This window comes from Tachysurus vachellii, chromosome 16 (assembly GCF_030014155.1).
Source record: "Tachysurus vachellii isolate PV-2020 chromosome 16, HZAU_Pvac_v1, whole genome shotgun sequence".
In the NCBI taxonomy this organism is placed as follows: domain Eukaryota; kingdom Metazoa; phylum Chordata; class Actinopteri; order Siluriformes; family Bagridae; genus Tachysurus; species Tachysurus vachellii.
Window position 1 is genome coordinate 17,128,183 of NC_083475.1, and position 16,410 is coordinate 17,144,592.

Below are 16,410 nucleotides of genomic sequence, written 5' to 3' on the forward strand. Positions count from 1 at the left end.
TTACATTTCCAGCAATTGGCAGACACTCTTATCCAGAGCGACTTACATTTAATCTCTGACTTACATTAAAACTGAGCAATTAAGGGTCTTGATCAGGCCCCAGCAGCAGCAGCAGCTTGGTGGACCTGCGATTTGAACTCACAACCTTCCGATCAGTAGTCTAACACCTTACCCACTAATCTACCAGATCCAGATCTACCATACACCATGTGGTTCTTTCCCAAACTGTTCCCACACAATTGTCTAGAATGACTTAGTGTATTGTTGCATTCAAATTTACCTTCACTGTCCAAATCTGTTCCAACATAACAGACCCATGAACATCTGATGTGTTAAGTTTGGAGTGGAACTTGAGTGTCCTTGAGTGTCCTGCAAGGAGCCCTGAATTTGACTCAACCCCACTGAACAGTTCTGGGATGAACTGGAACACTGACTAAACCCCAGACCTCCTCACTCATACAACATCAGTGTCTAATCTGACTAATGCTCTTGTAGCTGAATAAACACAAATCCACACAGCCACGCTCCACCATCTAGTGGAAAGCCTTCCCAGAAGAGAAGATTGGAGCTTATGGATGTGACAGTCAGGTTTCCATTGAGGCTGAAAGATGTATATAGTGATAAGAAGGAAACAAGTTACTCCTGAGCTCAATTTTAATCATACTATACTGTATGTTAATGTGATATTTTAGGGTTTGTTTTTATTCACAATAAATTTACAAATGCAGTGTAAAACTGCAGCATTTTAATCACACAAATAGAAACACTGTACAAACTGTGTTCACATTAGAAATGCATGACACTGTAAGTATAGTCCAAAATCTAACACAGCCATTCTTTGTGGCACAAGATCTAAGAAAAATACATACACATGCTGGATATGCTACTAAAACAAGCCAAGCATGAATCAAATTCTAATTATAGGAAAGTTATGATGTGGGATATTTAATATGCCATGCAGAGACAAATGGATATATTGGATCTTGAAAATTGCATATTTTTTTTCTCTTTGTAATATTTGTTATTACGGTTTAGATTGAATTATTTGTTTATTTTATTACTGTTTTAAGAATATTTATTTATTTAATTTGTTATTTACTAATAAATATTTTAATACTGATATTATTTTAATTACATTTTTATTTTCCTTATTTTCTGCCTCTTCCCATATTTGTTTACAGCTAATATTATTGTTGTTGTTGTTATTATTATTATTATTATTATTATTATTACACAAAATTAAGGTTCAAACTAATGAGGCCAGTGTACTTAAGAGCTTTTAATGAGAGGACAGAAACCTACAAAACATAATTAAATGCCATGATACTCAGATAATTACAGACTTGGATGTAAACACGGTACAGTAATCCCTTCACAAAGTACATGATGTCATTTTTATAGGTTCTTTCTCCAAACTCTAAAAAAACTCTTCCTTTCCTGTATTTAATAAGCTTATCAGTACAGCCCTGTGTTTCACAGAAAAAAAAACAATTTAGAGTCATGAAGATTTTATAAGGTTCTATACGAGAATGAGACCAGTTGCCTACCTGAGGGACACCAAGCCAGTCGTCAGCCTGCTGCATGGCCTCCCTAGCGTTCTCCACTGGCTGATTGGGGTCCCACATCTCCCAGTCAGGACACAGACCTGATCGAGACAAAACAGGGCAAAGCAGGAAGAGAGAAGCAAAGAGTGAGAGAGAGAGAGAGAGAGAGAGAGAGAGAGAGAGAGAGAGAGAGAGAGAGAGAGTTATTCATAACATAGAGACACCATTCCTTTAGGTTCCACATCTCAGCCTCTGTCATTGCATCGATCATAACAAACAAATTAGCACACAGGTTTGTATGGAGAGTGTGTAGCTAAATAAGCTTTGGTGAAGACACACTGCCAATTTGCACTCTCATACCATTTTCTAATAGTGTAGAGGAAGAACAGGCATCAACTATTCCGACTGACATCAGACGGAAAGCTAACAGTCTAGTAATAGGCTGAATGGTTGAAGCAGTCAAAGGGATTGCTCAGATACTTCTGAAGTATGCTTCTGTTCCAGCTCAACCTGAGAAAGTATAGAAATAGTACCCTTGTGGTTTAATTTTTTTCTCCTGCTTTTGGTTGCTCCTGTTAGGGATCACCACAGAGGATCATTGATCTGCTTTAGCCTGGGCTTTTATCCAGGCTTGAGATCGGCATTGAGGGTGCACTGGCTCGTGCAGCCCCCAGTGGCTGGGATGACTCCCTTCCTGGGAATCGAACCTGACCCTTGGCGATGAGAGTGCGGGATTTAATAGAAGTTGTAGTAGTGATAGTAGTGGTGGTAGTCCTATTGGCAGAAGTGGAAGTGGTGGTATTAGTGGTAGAAGTACTAGTGATAGTGGCAGTTGTAGTAGTAGCAGTGGTAGTGGTAGTAATGGTAGTAATAGCAGTGGTAGTAGTAGTAGTGGTGATAGTAGTAGTGGTAGTAGAATTTGTAGTAATAGGAGTAATATTAATGGTAGTATCAGTAGTTTTACAGTAGTTTTACTAGTAGAAGTGTTACACATATACAGAGTGAAATAAAATCAACAGAAAATTCAAATCAATTATTTGTATTATAATCCTTAGCCCAAATGACTATAACAGCGCTTCTATGTATATGTGCTGTGTAAACCCTGAGCGTACCACCAGGTTCACCATGTCTATGTTCTCGGTACAGAACCTCCAGCTCTTTTCACACCTCCCATCTGTTAATAAATCCAGGCAGTCTAACTTAACAAAACAACTTCCGTAAGCAAACGTTAGCTACTCTCCTGGGTGATGTGAATGCAGAGATGTGCCATTATTAGGTGCTGGATAACGATCTGGCAGGGTGTGAGGGGCATTTGGACCAAACGTAACTAATGATCGTGAAACCACGAGACGTCAGCGTCGCTGCCAAACACGTATATCAGAACCAGATTCAGGTTGTTTAATCCTTTGGAACAGCAAGTACTGAGCTCTAAGCTCACACAAGCCTGTGATTAGCTCAAACGGCCCACATCCTGCTGCCAGCAAAAGCTTTTTTTTCACTGTTTAAAGGCCCAAAGTGGCATTCAGTCCCTTTTAAGAATAAATAGAGCATCAAGTCAGCCAGGAGAAACTGACAGCAAGGTAAAGCAAAGTTGTGCTTTATAATAAACACACCCACACACCCACAAGACCACTTACCCTGGAGCACTATATAAACACACCCATGGACACACAAACAGTAAAATGCAGTGTGTGTTTGCAGAGGATTGTCAAACAGCTACACATGTTTTCACTTAATTGGGTTTGGGATGTTGGCTTTGATACTCTGATACCTAGCAGCACATCACTTTCATTCTCAACCGAATTAGAGAGAATATGTTTTATACTTTTGCTATAACAGCAGCTAGTAGTAGCAGCATTACTTGAAGTGGTAGTAGTCGCAGCAGCAGCACTAGTAGTAGTAGTAGTACAGTAGTATTGGTATCAATGGTAGTAGTTGTACTAGTATCAGTAGCAATTCTATTAGTAGTAGTGTTAGCATTAGAATTAGTAATAGCAGAAGTAGCAATAGCAGTGTTAGAAGTGTTAACTGTATTAGTACAGTAACGGTGGTAGTGGTGGTTGTAGTTGTACTAGTATTAGTATTAGTAGTAGCAGTGTTAGCAATAGTAGCAGTAGCAGTAGAAGTGTTAGCATTAGTAGTGCAGTGGTAGTGGTTGTTGTAGTTGTACTAGTATTAGTATTAGTAGTAGCAGTGTTAGCAATAGTAGCAGTAGCAGTAGAAGTGTTAGCATTAGTAGTGCAGTGGTAGTGGTTGTTGTAGTTGTACTAGTATTAGTATTAGTAGTAGCAGTGTTAGCAATAGTAGCAGTAGCAGTAGTACTGTTATCATTAGTAGTACAGTAGCAGTGGTAGTGATTGTTGTAATTGTACTAGTATTATTATTAGTAGTAGCAGTGTTAGCAATAGTAGCAGTAGCAGTAGTACTGTTAGCATTAGTAGTACAGTAGCAGTGGTAGTGGTGGTTGTAGTTGTACTAGTATTAGTAGTAGCAGTGTTAGCAATAGTAGCAGTAGCAGTAGAAGTGTTAGCATTAGTAGTGCAGTGGTAGTGGTTGTTGTAATTGTACTAGTATTATTATTAGTAGTAGCAGTGTTAGCAATAGTAGCAGTAGCAGTAGTACTGTTAGCATTAGTAGTACAGTAGCAGTGGTAGTGGTGGTTGTAGTTGTACTAGTATTAGTAGTAGCAGTGTTAGCAATAGTAGCAGTAGCAGTAGAAGTGTTAGCATTAGTAGTGCAGTGGTAGTGGTTGTTGTAGTTGTACTAGTATTAGTATTAGTAGTAGCAGTGTTAGCAATAGTAGCAGTAGCAGTAGTACTGTTAGCATTAGTAGTACAGTAGCAGTGGTAGTGGTGGTTGTAGTTGTACTAGTATTAGTAGTAGCAGTGTTAGCAATAGTAGCAGTAGCAGTAGAAGTGTTAGCATTAGTAGTGCAGTGGTAGTGGTTGTTGTAGTTGTACTAGTATTAGTATTAGTAGTAGCAGTGTTAGCAATAGTAGCAGTAGCAGTAGTACTGTTAGCATTAGTAGTACAGTAGCAGTGGTAGTGATTGTTGTAATTGTACTAGTATTATTATTAGTAGTAGCAGTGTTAGCAATAGTAGCAGTAGCAATAGTACTGTTAGCATTAATAATACAGTAGCAGTGGTAGTGGTTGTTGTAGTTGTACTAGTATTAGTAGTGTTAGCAGTAGCAGTACTAGTGGTAGTGTTAGCAGTAGTGATGAAAAGTGATGTTACAAAGATTGTTATTGGAGAATAATATCTCTCATGTTTTGATATGCCAAGGCTTTATTTATTTAGCTTTTATGGAAGGAGTCTCCACTGTCAGTGAGGTAGTGCTATTTGCTTGAAGTTTTCCACCAGAGGAACATCAGAGGATGTGGTGCGTTGTCTGTAGCAAGCTGCATTTTTACCTTATTGGCCTCAAGAGAAAATTAGAGAGAACAGCTGTAAATAGCTGTTCTAATGAAAGCATGACTTAAAGTAATTCAAATGGGGTAAAAAAAAAGTATCATTGTTTAATAAATAAGAACTGGAATTGTTTGCTGCTGTGGTATAAATTAGCGAAAACATTTCAAGACACACAGTTGCTGGAAAATCAGCTTTGTGGTGGCAACAGTAACTTTTCACATCCTGCTGCATAGCACCACCCCATCATTGATTATTGTTCCTACAACAGCAGGCTCTGTCTGGTTTATTCCATATTAAAAGATTTGACATTTCATTGATATAATAAACCTGCTAGCAAACATATTTCTCCCTGTAACAGAGTTTACTGCACGGAATCCGAGAGAAAACACCATTTTTGTCTTTCTCATTTTAATGCCTTCATCTTTTTCTGCTGACGACTTCTCTCATTTCAAAGATCAAAGCGTTTGTTCAGGCCATATCTGTGCTGTTACGAGTATAAACAAAAAAAATTAGACTCATGCCAGGGGCGAGTCATAAGATGCTTTCCCTGGATGAGGAAAACAGATGTGTGGCAGCTGTGTAGAGAAACCCAGACTGGAGTCTTGGGAAATTTATTTCCTAAATGCTACAACATGATTTTCACAAAACTGAAAAACTGTGTGTGTGTGTGTGTGTGTGTGTGTGTGTGTGTGTGTGTGTGTGTGTGTGCTCCACATGATCATAACTTTTAAGTAGCTACATTACAAAATCAGATATGCAGCTGAGTCTGTGTGAGTCTGGTCACAATCACTGAGGGTTAAATTATCGAACATCTAACAGGGACCCAAATTTTGCACAAAAGGAAAAGTTTTTAAAACTTTCTTGAGACATCCTTTTCTATGACTTCATTATACATGAACACATTCAATCTTATAAATGACTTGTAGTATTCCATAAAAGGAAGTTGTTATGGACTTCCTGAAGTTTCTCACAAGAAAACTGATACTTTTTTTATATTTTTCACTATTGAACACCATTCTAAGCGATTAGAATGTCGTTTATGCCATTAGCATAGATGCTAGTTAACAACATTTTGAGTGTTTTCTAAAAGAAAAACTGCATTAAAATCTATACCCTATTTCTTACAAACCAGAGCAAAAACACCATGTTTCAATGTTTCATGTTTTTGAACCATGTTTCATGAATCATTGAAACATGACTGCTGTTCACCCTCTTAATGACTACAGATCAAAATCAATGCTATAATTAACCAGAGTTGGAATTCTGCATGGCTGTTATTCAGAGATCATTGTGTAAAGACGAAGTATCTTGTGAACTCGCCATGAAACACGGACTACAAAGCATTATAGCATAAAAGCATTTTAAAAGATATTTTTATGCACAAGGATGAATACCAATTGTCAAACACGTTAGGACAAAATGGTTTGATCTGAGCGAGTAGCAAGGACCCCTGAAAAAGCCCTGCTATCAACAGCCCCGGCTTTAGCTGCCATCGTGTATGGAGCTTAGTTTAGCACACTGGAGCTTTCTGTTCCACCTCGATGAACCAATTTCCTACATAATTAGGTAACATACCTTACAGAAAGACATATGCTTGATATTGCATGCGTTTTATATCTGTTCTTGCCAATTACTACACCGACTTCTGCCCAAGGGAGGAACCACAACAACATTGTTAACAGAACTCACTTTATAGCCCATTTTACTTGTACACCGAGGCTTGAAATCAACTTATGGGGACATTTTCCAAAAGAATTATTTTATGGCTGCAAGTCTGATATAAAATTAGTCAGGACTCTGTTGGCGTTCAGTGTGAGATGTGTGTGTTCCCTCTTTTGGGATAAACATACGTTTTAGATTAGATATTTAGATAGATAGATTAGATTTACTATCTAAACAATCACTTGGGACATCTCAGAGAGCAGAAATGGGTTTGATATCACCATTTACTTTTAAAAACTAAACGTTTTTGTTTTTTTGCCACTTTTCTGTGTCCTTAGTAGACTAGATAAAAACAGGAATACTTCTAAAAATCCACAAATTCTTAAAGCCTTTGATTGTCTACTTTCGTACGAGCTTCATATTCATATTTATATTATTATCTGTGGAGTGAGACATGACAAAGACATACTGTCCTTGATCTAGTCCTAATTATCATGCAGTCCTCGATACTATAAACTGTATTCTGTCCTTGATCTTTACTGGTATGTGGTAGTTTAATGGTAAGATGTTGGACCATTGACCAATGGTTTTGAGTTTGAATCCTAGGTCCACCAAGCTACCACTGCTGGGCCAATGAGGAAGACCCTTAACCCTCAGTTGTACAAAATGAGAAAATAAAAATGTAAGTTCCTCTGGACAGTGCTGGAAATGTAAGTGCGTTCTGTACTTATTTAATAATCATACATTTTAGTCAAGCTCAGTGGTAATTACATGGTATTTACTCAGTGGTAGATAATAGTGGGTTCAAGCAATGACAGGAAAATGGTGGGTCGAATATGTGTGAAGAAATCATTCATATTAGCCTGTTAGTTTTTTAGTGATGTGACATACGGCTAAGTAATGTTGACCCATACTCAGAATTTGTTCTCTGCATTTAACCCATCCAAAGTGCACACACACAGCAGTGAACACACACACACACACACACCGTGAACACACACCCGGAGCAGTGTAGCTAGCAGTGTAGCTAGCTAGTTTGTAGCTAGCCTATTGATCTAATAGCATAATTATTTAAAAAGTAGAATTAAGTATTTTATTTTAGCCCTAACATTTTTTTACTGCAAACAAACTTTACAAATAAACTATAATGTGCACTATACATTATATTTGCAGGACATTGCCATGCATGCTACATTTAAATACATATTTTTTTAATGAGCATGGTTGCATTGCCTAAGGCCTTCTCTCTTACTGAGTGCATCCAACACGTTCAAGTTAAACCTGTTTAATCTAATTTAAACCAACTTAGGTCATTAGCTTACAGTTGACACCCTGAACAATGAGGAAAACCATTTAGTCCTAACCACACCTTCTTATAATGTAATGTGTACGTTTGCACATTTATAAAAAGCTGAGTCATGCACAGAATTGTTCCATTTCCTCACACAACAACACACTATTAGCATTGATCCTGTAATGATTTAGCATGGAAATCATCAGCTTTTAAAACTGACCCTGTTAGTTCTTTTTGACGGTCTAATTATAAACCATTAGACATGATATGATGAACAAAAAAATCAATAGCTTACTGTTACTGTAAAAAAAAAAAAAAAGCTAGGAAGATCGGTTCACATGTTACAAGCACATAACAGGCTAAATTTGACCAATTAGCTTAAACCATCTTAGTGTTTTAGATCGAATAGACTCTCAATTCAACCTGAAAGATCTGCAAGTTTCTATTTTTGACCAGTATATCTACAGTAGCAATGTGAAGTAATCTCATGTTCAACCATTCAGTATTTAAATCCTTACCGTTTACCAGTAGTGTGTTCACTTTGTGTTGGATGTGCAGTAACAACGTTTTACAAAATGTCTTCTCTACATTATAATCACGGGTTAGGGTCTCAGAAATTTTCCAGAAGATCTGACATAAATGTGTGACATCATATAAACAAACAAGACCAAAAAAAACTGGCAACGGCTTCCAGCAGATAAAGGGTTAGGTCTGAAGAGCGATGACTATTTTCTATAACATTTGTCTATAACTTTTTCTATTATTTAAATTATTTATTCAATTGATGCTTTAATTTTAAAGACTTAATTTTAGACTTAAAAAGGAGCAGTTAATGATTTAGTTTAGGATTCAACCCTAGCAGCTTAGTGATGCTCGGATCTAAACTCATAACCTTAAACAAAAATAAAGCTTACTGAGCCTCCACTCCACCTCCAGTGTTGTATCTGCAAACCAGTAAAATTGCACATTATTTCTCGCTCTGAAGGCCAGTTTCTAGGACCATACTGGATTAACAACTAAGGACTTTACTATATGACAGCAAGCGATGCTCAAAATAAAAAAATAAAAAAGGATGAAACATTTCCCCATATTTTATCCGTGAGTAATAATTTTTTACTTCTGTAAAGGCCTTGAGTTCCCTGGTGGTCCAGCAGCAGGATCGCATGCTCTCACTGCCATGGCATGGGTCCAGCCCAGCCACTGAGGGGTTAACTCTCAGTGCTGGTCCAAATCCCAGATAAAATTAGAGGGTCGCATCAATCAGGGCATCCTGTGTAAAACCTGTGCCAGATCAAATAGGATGATCTGCTGTTATGAGCAGCTGAAGGACAACAACAGTTATTATGAAGGCATCCGGGTTGGGCCTTATAGCATGCGGCTTTTGCACACATATAAGAAGACATAGACTGATTGCTTTTCACAATGTTTTTAGGAAATTTCCAGGAATTTGACTCGAATTAAACAAAGAAGAGCAAAAAAAGCAACGACTTCCAGCAGATAAATATGGGTCTGTTACGAGCAAATAAGCTAATGGGGATGCCAAAAGACACCCAGCAGTCATTTATCACAGCCACTGTAAAGCCATTTATACCCTGAGAGTCATTACCACAGTACAGGTTATCACTCAAACATCCATACACTATTTCATACCCACAGGCTGGAACCATGGACTCACCAGGGGCACAGTTATCCACCAGGGCTCCCAGAGCTTTGCCGTCCCTCCAATCGCGGTGGAAGTTGTTGATGGGCAGCTGAGGGACTTTGTTCTGGATCCAGCCCAGAAGTCGCTGCTTGGGCGTGAGCTTTTTGGCATCTTCATCTTCCTCGTCCTCCCACATGGGCATAGAGATGGAGTAATGCAGGATGAGGGTCCATATCAGTCCTAGAATCAGCTTCAGGTTGCCATCAACTATGGCTTTACTGTCTGTACACAGAAAAGGTAAAAGAACTCAGTGCAAAACAAATTATCACCTTTTTCTAGACACAGGTTTTAATTTCAGTCGATGTCTCATAATGATCCAAAACAAACATCATTACAATATGCGATCTTGCTCTTTTCAACATTTTTGTTGGCACATCGGTTGTTTTGAAAATACCTTTAAAAAAGATAACCGTCTCAGTCGCAAGTTTTAACATGTTGTACTATACTTTCAATTCAACTTATTGAGACTTTATTCAACGTATCTCGCTTTTAAGCACAGACATTGTCACTTAGCGGCTTTACAGAAATAGATCAATTCAGAATATAAATCGCACCTTTTTAAGTGATCCGTCTAACCCTTTAAAATAACTGTGCTTGAAGAAGCTGTATTAAATGAAATAAATATGTAGACCATTATGTTTTATTTTACTGCCTTACATTCAAAACCACATTTTCTTCTCTGTGGCTGAATCCCAAATCCATCCTAACGGTCACGTAGTGCACGACAGTGTGTTAAAGAATAGTTAAGTACAGTAGAATGTTCACTGCATTTTTTGGATACATACTTAACTATCGCTATTATTGTGAACGATTGAATTTGATTGGTCAGGAATTGTTCTATCACACTTTCTAATATATCATTGTTTCTATAGTAACAACAAAAACAGGGACTTACTGTATATGGTGGATTCTCAAAAGTGAGAAAGTTTTGATTTATTTAGCATTTTTCTAAGGAATCTCAGGTATAATAAAAAAATTATATATTTTTATAAAAATTCTCGCTAACAAGGCAAGGTGCATAATTCTTTTGTTTGATTAACTTCAAAAGAAAGAGGAAAATAAGAGGCAGGTTAAACGAATGTTTAAACAAAAATTATAACAGGATCCAACTTTTTGTGCACAATATTAAAACGTAACTTCATTCATTCATTTTCTACCGCTTATCCGAACTACCTCGGGTCACGGGGAGCCTGTGCCTATCTCAGGCGTCATCGGGCATCAAGGCAGGATACACCCTGGACGGAGTGCCAACCCATCGCAGGGCACACACACTCTCATTCACTCACGCAATCACACACTAGGGACAATTTTCCAGAGATGCCAATCAACCTACCATGCATGTCTTTGGACCGGGGGAGGAAACCGGAGTACCCGGAGGAAACCCCCGTGGCACGGGGAGAACATGCAAACTCCACACACACAAGGTGGAGGCGGGAATCGAACCCCGACCCTGGAGGTGTGAGGCGAACGTGCTAACCACTAAGCCACCGTGCCCCCCTAAAACGTAACTTGATAACGGTAAAAAGTTTGGCGTATCCTTATTTATTGAATTTAAATAAATGCTGTGATTTGCTGTGATTTAGGAAAAAAGGAAGCAGGATGTTTTATTATCTGTACAGAAGAGACAGTTTCCCATGACACACATCACACACTGCTGTGGTGTGTTTCAGGTTCTGTATTTTGCTGTAGATTTACTCAAAGATACTTTTAGCTTGAATTTAATCTCACGTCATCGATCGTCACAATCTGCAATCAATCACATTATATACCATTGTGTCTTTAATAAAAAAAAAAAACACACACACACACACACGCTCATCGTTTCTGTAATATTGGGAGCGTCTGCACTATTATAAGAATGTGACATTATTACAGAGTAGATCAGGTCCAACGTGCTTCACCTGGGTGTTTCACGTTCACACCCAGAAACAGCTGAGACTTTATTCCTCTGAGGGAAACAACATCTTCGAATAAAAACAGTGCTGCAATGAGGTGCTTCCTTGTGGAATAACTCCAGATTCATTTTTGCTACGTTTTGTTCACTGACCCTGTGTATGAGTACGGATGTGTATCTGTATCAGCGCCATCGCAGATACGATACGACTTCCTCCTCTGAGACGTGCTTTCCACATGCTGCTGTTTTGATACATTTCACAGGTCTAAATGCTCATAACATCTGGGTCCGACTTTATGTGCGTTTATTACTGGCACATGTGCGACTTTTTCCACTGCGTAATGTTCTCGTAGAGTTTGACTTCATGTGCTTACACTCGTTACAACACATATTGCGTCTCGCTTACTGTCACAAAAATGACACCACTCGCTGCTGGGAACCTGCCAGAGCGCCGTAGAGCGTAGTGTCCCACAACACGCTCAGCAAAAAGCTTTAGACTCGAGAGAGGACCGTGAATCAAGATGGACACTACTAAGCTTCAGAGTAAAGCCCAAGGGCTGATGTCATTTAACCTTGGCTCCACATAATGAGGTCACTTTAAATAAAACAAACTCGTAGAGAAATCTAAACCAGACGTCGCTGCAGCCCCCAGTGGAGCTGACTAATGCGAACACTTCAGCATGCTCTCCAAGAGCGAATTCATCATGCTCAGATCAGTTAGATCTAATGTTACTGCCAAACCAAAGAATGCATCTCTCTTTCTCTCTCTCTCTCTCTCTCTCTCTCTCTCTCTCTCTCTTACCTTACTCATCCTATTTCTCACTTTCCAGTAAAATACTTCTTACACAATATTTCCATTAGTCTTTTTTAGTAGTTTTTCCCTAGGACTAATAAATATGACCCTGGAAATCCCACGTTATATCTGAAGGATTAAATAAGGAATAAATAAAGAAATAATCCAAGTAATCCTTTTTTCAACCTAACTTTATCTACTGAATCTGTACTGTGTGTATGTGTGTGTGTGTGTGTGAGAGAGAGAGACAGAGAGAGAGAGAGAGAGAGAGAGAGAGAGATTACCACACACAATTTTTCCCCAGTCCACCTTTTAGAAAAATAGAGGAAATCACTCCTAATTCTCATCAAAATGAAAGTCTAAAAGCGGTTGTTGAATTACTAATTATGGCAATAAGCAGTAAGTAAACTGAAAACTCCAACCTTATACTTTCCCATGAGATGTCTGAGGGAATGGAAGCTTACGTGCAGTTGATGAATTCACAGAACACGCACCTTGATTAAAGGGATTCTTCAGCCATTTGTAAATGAAACTAGAAATTTTGAAGTTTAGAAACTAGCCAATGTTGTTAGGGGAAAGCTTTACTTTTACAGAAAATAAATCTACAATGATAATATCTACATACTTTACCTTTATTGCTCTAGTGATACAAAGGAGAGAAATGTGGACACTGTAGGGTTAATTCTATTGAAACTTGGTGCATGTCTGTTCATCACAAACGTGCATAAAGAAGAAAAATATATCGACTCACGATATTGATTATTATTATTATTATTATTATTATTATTATTATTATTATTATTATTATTATTATTATTTTGTTACTATTATGCCCAGTGATTCACCTCACCTCTTCTGTGCCCTACAACGTTCCCCTGCCACTAATGCTACATGTGTGCAAAGGAAACTAATGATGTCATCATCAGATAAAACACACGCAGGTTACTGAACAAATGCAGACACGAGTATGAGCTGCATTTAGGTTCACTGGAATTGATTCACAGTTGCAGTGAATGTAAACACAGCTCGTAACTGCAGGTCCGGTCGTGCGATTCTCATTACCAGTTTTTCATGTAAACCCTGCATGAAACTACATACAAACTTAGTTTGTATGAATCTTGGGTTCAGAAAGTTTTCTGTTTGCATTATATGGTTGTTTTATACAGTTTATTATATAGTATAATCCTTTTTAGAAGGAATTAAAAAAATTCCCATAGAAAACAGATATTCTTATTTATTTTTCTTTTTTTTTTTAAATCATCTCAGAAACCTTCATGGTAATCAGACATGAACCATGGATGCGGAGATCGTTTTGAAAAACAATGGAGCAAAAAAAGAGATACAAATAGTCAAAGGTCTCACAAAGCAGGAAGAAAATATGATGAAAAACAACACTGATCTGCTGCTCACAAAACACAGCTGTTTTACAGCTGTTCCACATTGACATAGATCTTGAATCTAACAAAACTTGTTGCATGGAAACAATGTTACTCGGTTTTAAAAAAGACACACACACACACACACACACACACACACACACGCCATGTGCTCCCTGACAGACTCAAACAATCAGATCACAAGCCTTCCTGTTGCGCAGTTCTATTATTGTTACCGCTCCTATGCCCCAAAGTTCATATAAAAGCAAAGGAGGATCATACAGACACACAAACATACACACACATGCATACACACACACACACACACACTAATCAACATGTCCACTAGCTTTTGACTACATAACACTTGACACCCAGTTTCTCTTTCTCTTTCTGTGTGTATCCGTGACTGACTGCAGGAAAATCCAGACTACACTATGCTACAGAAACGCACACATACTGTATAAGGCGGCCTTTTGTCCCAAACATACTGCTATTATTTACAGCTCCACCTTCACCGACAGATTATTATGATGACTTTCTTTTTGATCCATTTGAATCTTTTGATCCTATTATTTGAACGATTCAGTTCTGGGCCTCAGTTTCACAAAAGAAGAATCAGGCAACAAAATTGTTGTTTAATGGTAGAGGAAGCATCACTATAAACACTCTCTCTATCATGTACCTTTTTCAATGCACCCTGATGTACTGGAATCATTTAGTCATTTAAAGTCGTATTACATTTGAATCTCAGGCCATAAATCTATTTGAATCATTTTCCCTTGTGTTTGAATGATTCTCTTTTGATCCATTTAAATCGTTCAGTGAATCATTTAATTAAATCTATTTAAATAATTCAGTGTGATCAATCGGAATGAATCAATTCTGATCTATTTCACTGTTCTGCTTCTTTAAATAATTTAGTTCTGTTGTATTTGTCTCATTCAGCACTGTTTGTTTTAAAAATTTAGCTCAAATTTATTTGAATCATTTGAGTCGATTCATCTGAATCTTTCTTCTTTTACTCTTTTTTGAGTTATTTATTTGTACTTGTTTACTTACTAATTTATAAAAGTGAAAGATTCAATTCTATTGTTCGAAATATTCAGTTTAATTCATTTATTTTTTATCTTCATTTGGCTGAATCACTTCTGATGTATTTGTTTCTACGAAATATCATTTGGTTTAATTAATTAATAATTATTATTATAATTATTATATATTAAAATGTATAAAATTGTGAAATTAGAAAATTAGAAACAAATCGATCAGAACTGATTCAGCCAAATTGTGATGAAAACAAATAATAATTTATAAACATAAATAATTTAATAATTATTTAGTAAATTAATAATTTATTATTTATTAAATATTAAATATGATTAAATATGAAATATGATAAGTTCTGATCTATTTATTAATCAATCCCAGGTTACCTGAATAATGTGGGTTTAATTCATTACTAATTTGTAAAATTACACAATTATAAAAAACAAATAGATCAATGTTTAACCATTAATCAATTTATTATTTAATTATGTTATTAATTATGATCAGCTCTGATCTATTTGTTCTCTATTAGAATAAATGTGTGTTTCATTAATTAATAATGTCATTAATTATTTGTCTCAGATTTGATTCAGCTATTCAGTTCTGATCTCTTTGAATCATTAAATTCATTTGAATCACTCATTTCTGAATTATTTCTCTCTGTTTGTTTATTTCTTTAATTCTGATTTGAATGTAAAATGTCTTTATATGGTTTTCAGAAGAACAATTGCTTCTTCTCATGAAACGGACTTAAACGCACTTAATGAAGGGTATTGTGAGCTAAGCGTGTCCACTGTGCATGCTGGGAACTGCAGGCGATATTGATGCCATGCTCCTGGAATTCCAACACAGTGACAAACGCAACACGGCCCACTGAGCACACCACTGAGAGGAGAGAGAAACGCAGGCAATATTACACTGCAGAAAAAAAACAAGAGCACATAATGTAGCTACTGTATATCTCACTGTACATGTAATGTCATGCTTTCCATTCATCCTGTACAGGGAACAGGTTGTACTGGAAGTGAGAGAGTTACTAAGAGACATAAGGAAGATAAGATTCGAATAAAATCATCCCTCCACCAGAGTACATAGTTCTCACTATCTCTCTCACCCTCTTTTTCTCTCACTCTATCCCTATCGCTCTCACTCTCAGAGAGCAATCAGGAGGACAATTGGGTCTGAGCTGCAGCCGGGCGGCTTGTCTTATAAAAGCGAATGCCTGTTCCTCAGCTGTCTTCCTTCAGTGTGTTTTTTTCGCATACTAAGCGAAGGTCGTGTGGTGCTCGGGATAACCAACCTAACAATGCGCTTCTTCAGGCCTGAAGAAGTCAGAACAGTGGTTATGAGCCTCTCGGAGGAGGAAAAGACAAAAGCCACTTATATTCAATGACTCTGACTCCAGAAGCATTCAGAAATCTTCCTACACACATACATTTTTCCTAATGGAGAAAAGAAAAAAAGAAGAAAGTGTGTAATGCAGAGAATAAGACAATCTGACCATTTTGGGGCATTTTGGGCTTGGTGGTCATAGCGAGATAAATAGAGAGAGGAAGAATTTGTTGTAATATGTAAAGACTGCATTGTTTTGTGATTTTTAATTACAGACTGTTTAAAAGTTCATTTATTCATCTTCACTTTATTATATTGGATTCAGAGAGAATACACCCTGAATGAGATGGC

General features: G+C 37.3%; 1 protein-coding gene across 5 annotated transcripts in view; it reads right to left on the minus strand.

Annotated features, from left to right (window-relative positions):
* flncb (filamin C, gamma b (actin binding protein 280)) overlaps nucleotides 1–16,410 on the minus strand; it is an 81,307-nt gene that overhangs the window by 44,471 nt on the left and 20,426 nt on the right. For all 5 annotated transcript variants that reach the window (XM_060890016.1, XM_060890019.1, XM_060890015.1 and 2 more), the window contains exons 2-3: nucleotides 9,588–9,836; nucleotides 1,548–1,645 (exon numbers count right to left, since the gene is read on the minus strand). In XM_060890016.1, the coding sequence (XP_060745999.1) occupies nucleotides 1,548–1,645; nucleotides 9,588–9,836 (347 nt within the window). The remainder of the gene's footprint in view (nucleotides 1–1,547; nucleotides 1,646–9,587; nucleotides 9,837–16,410) is intronic.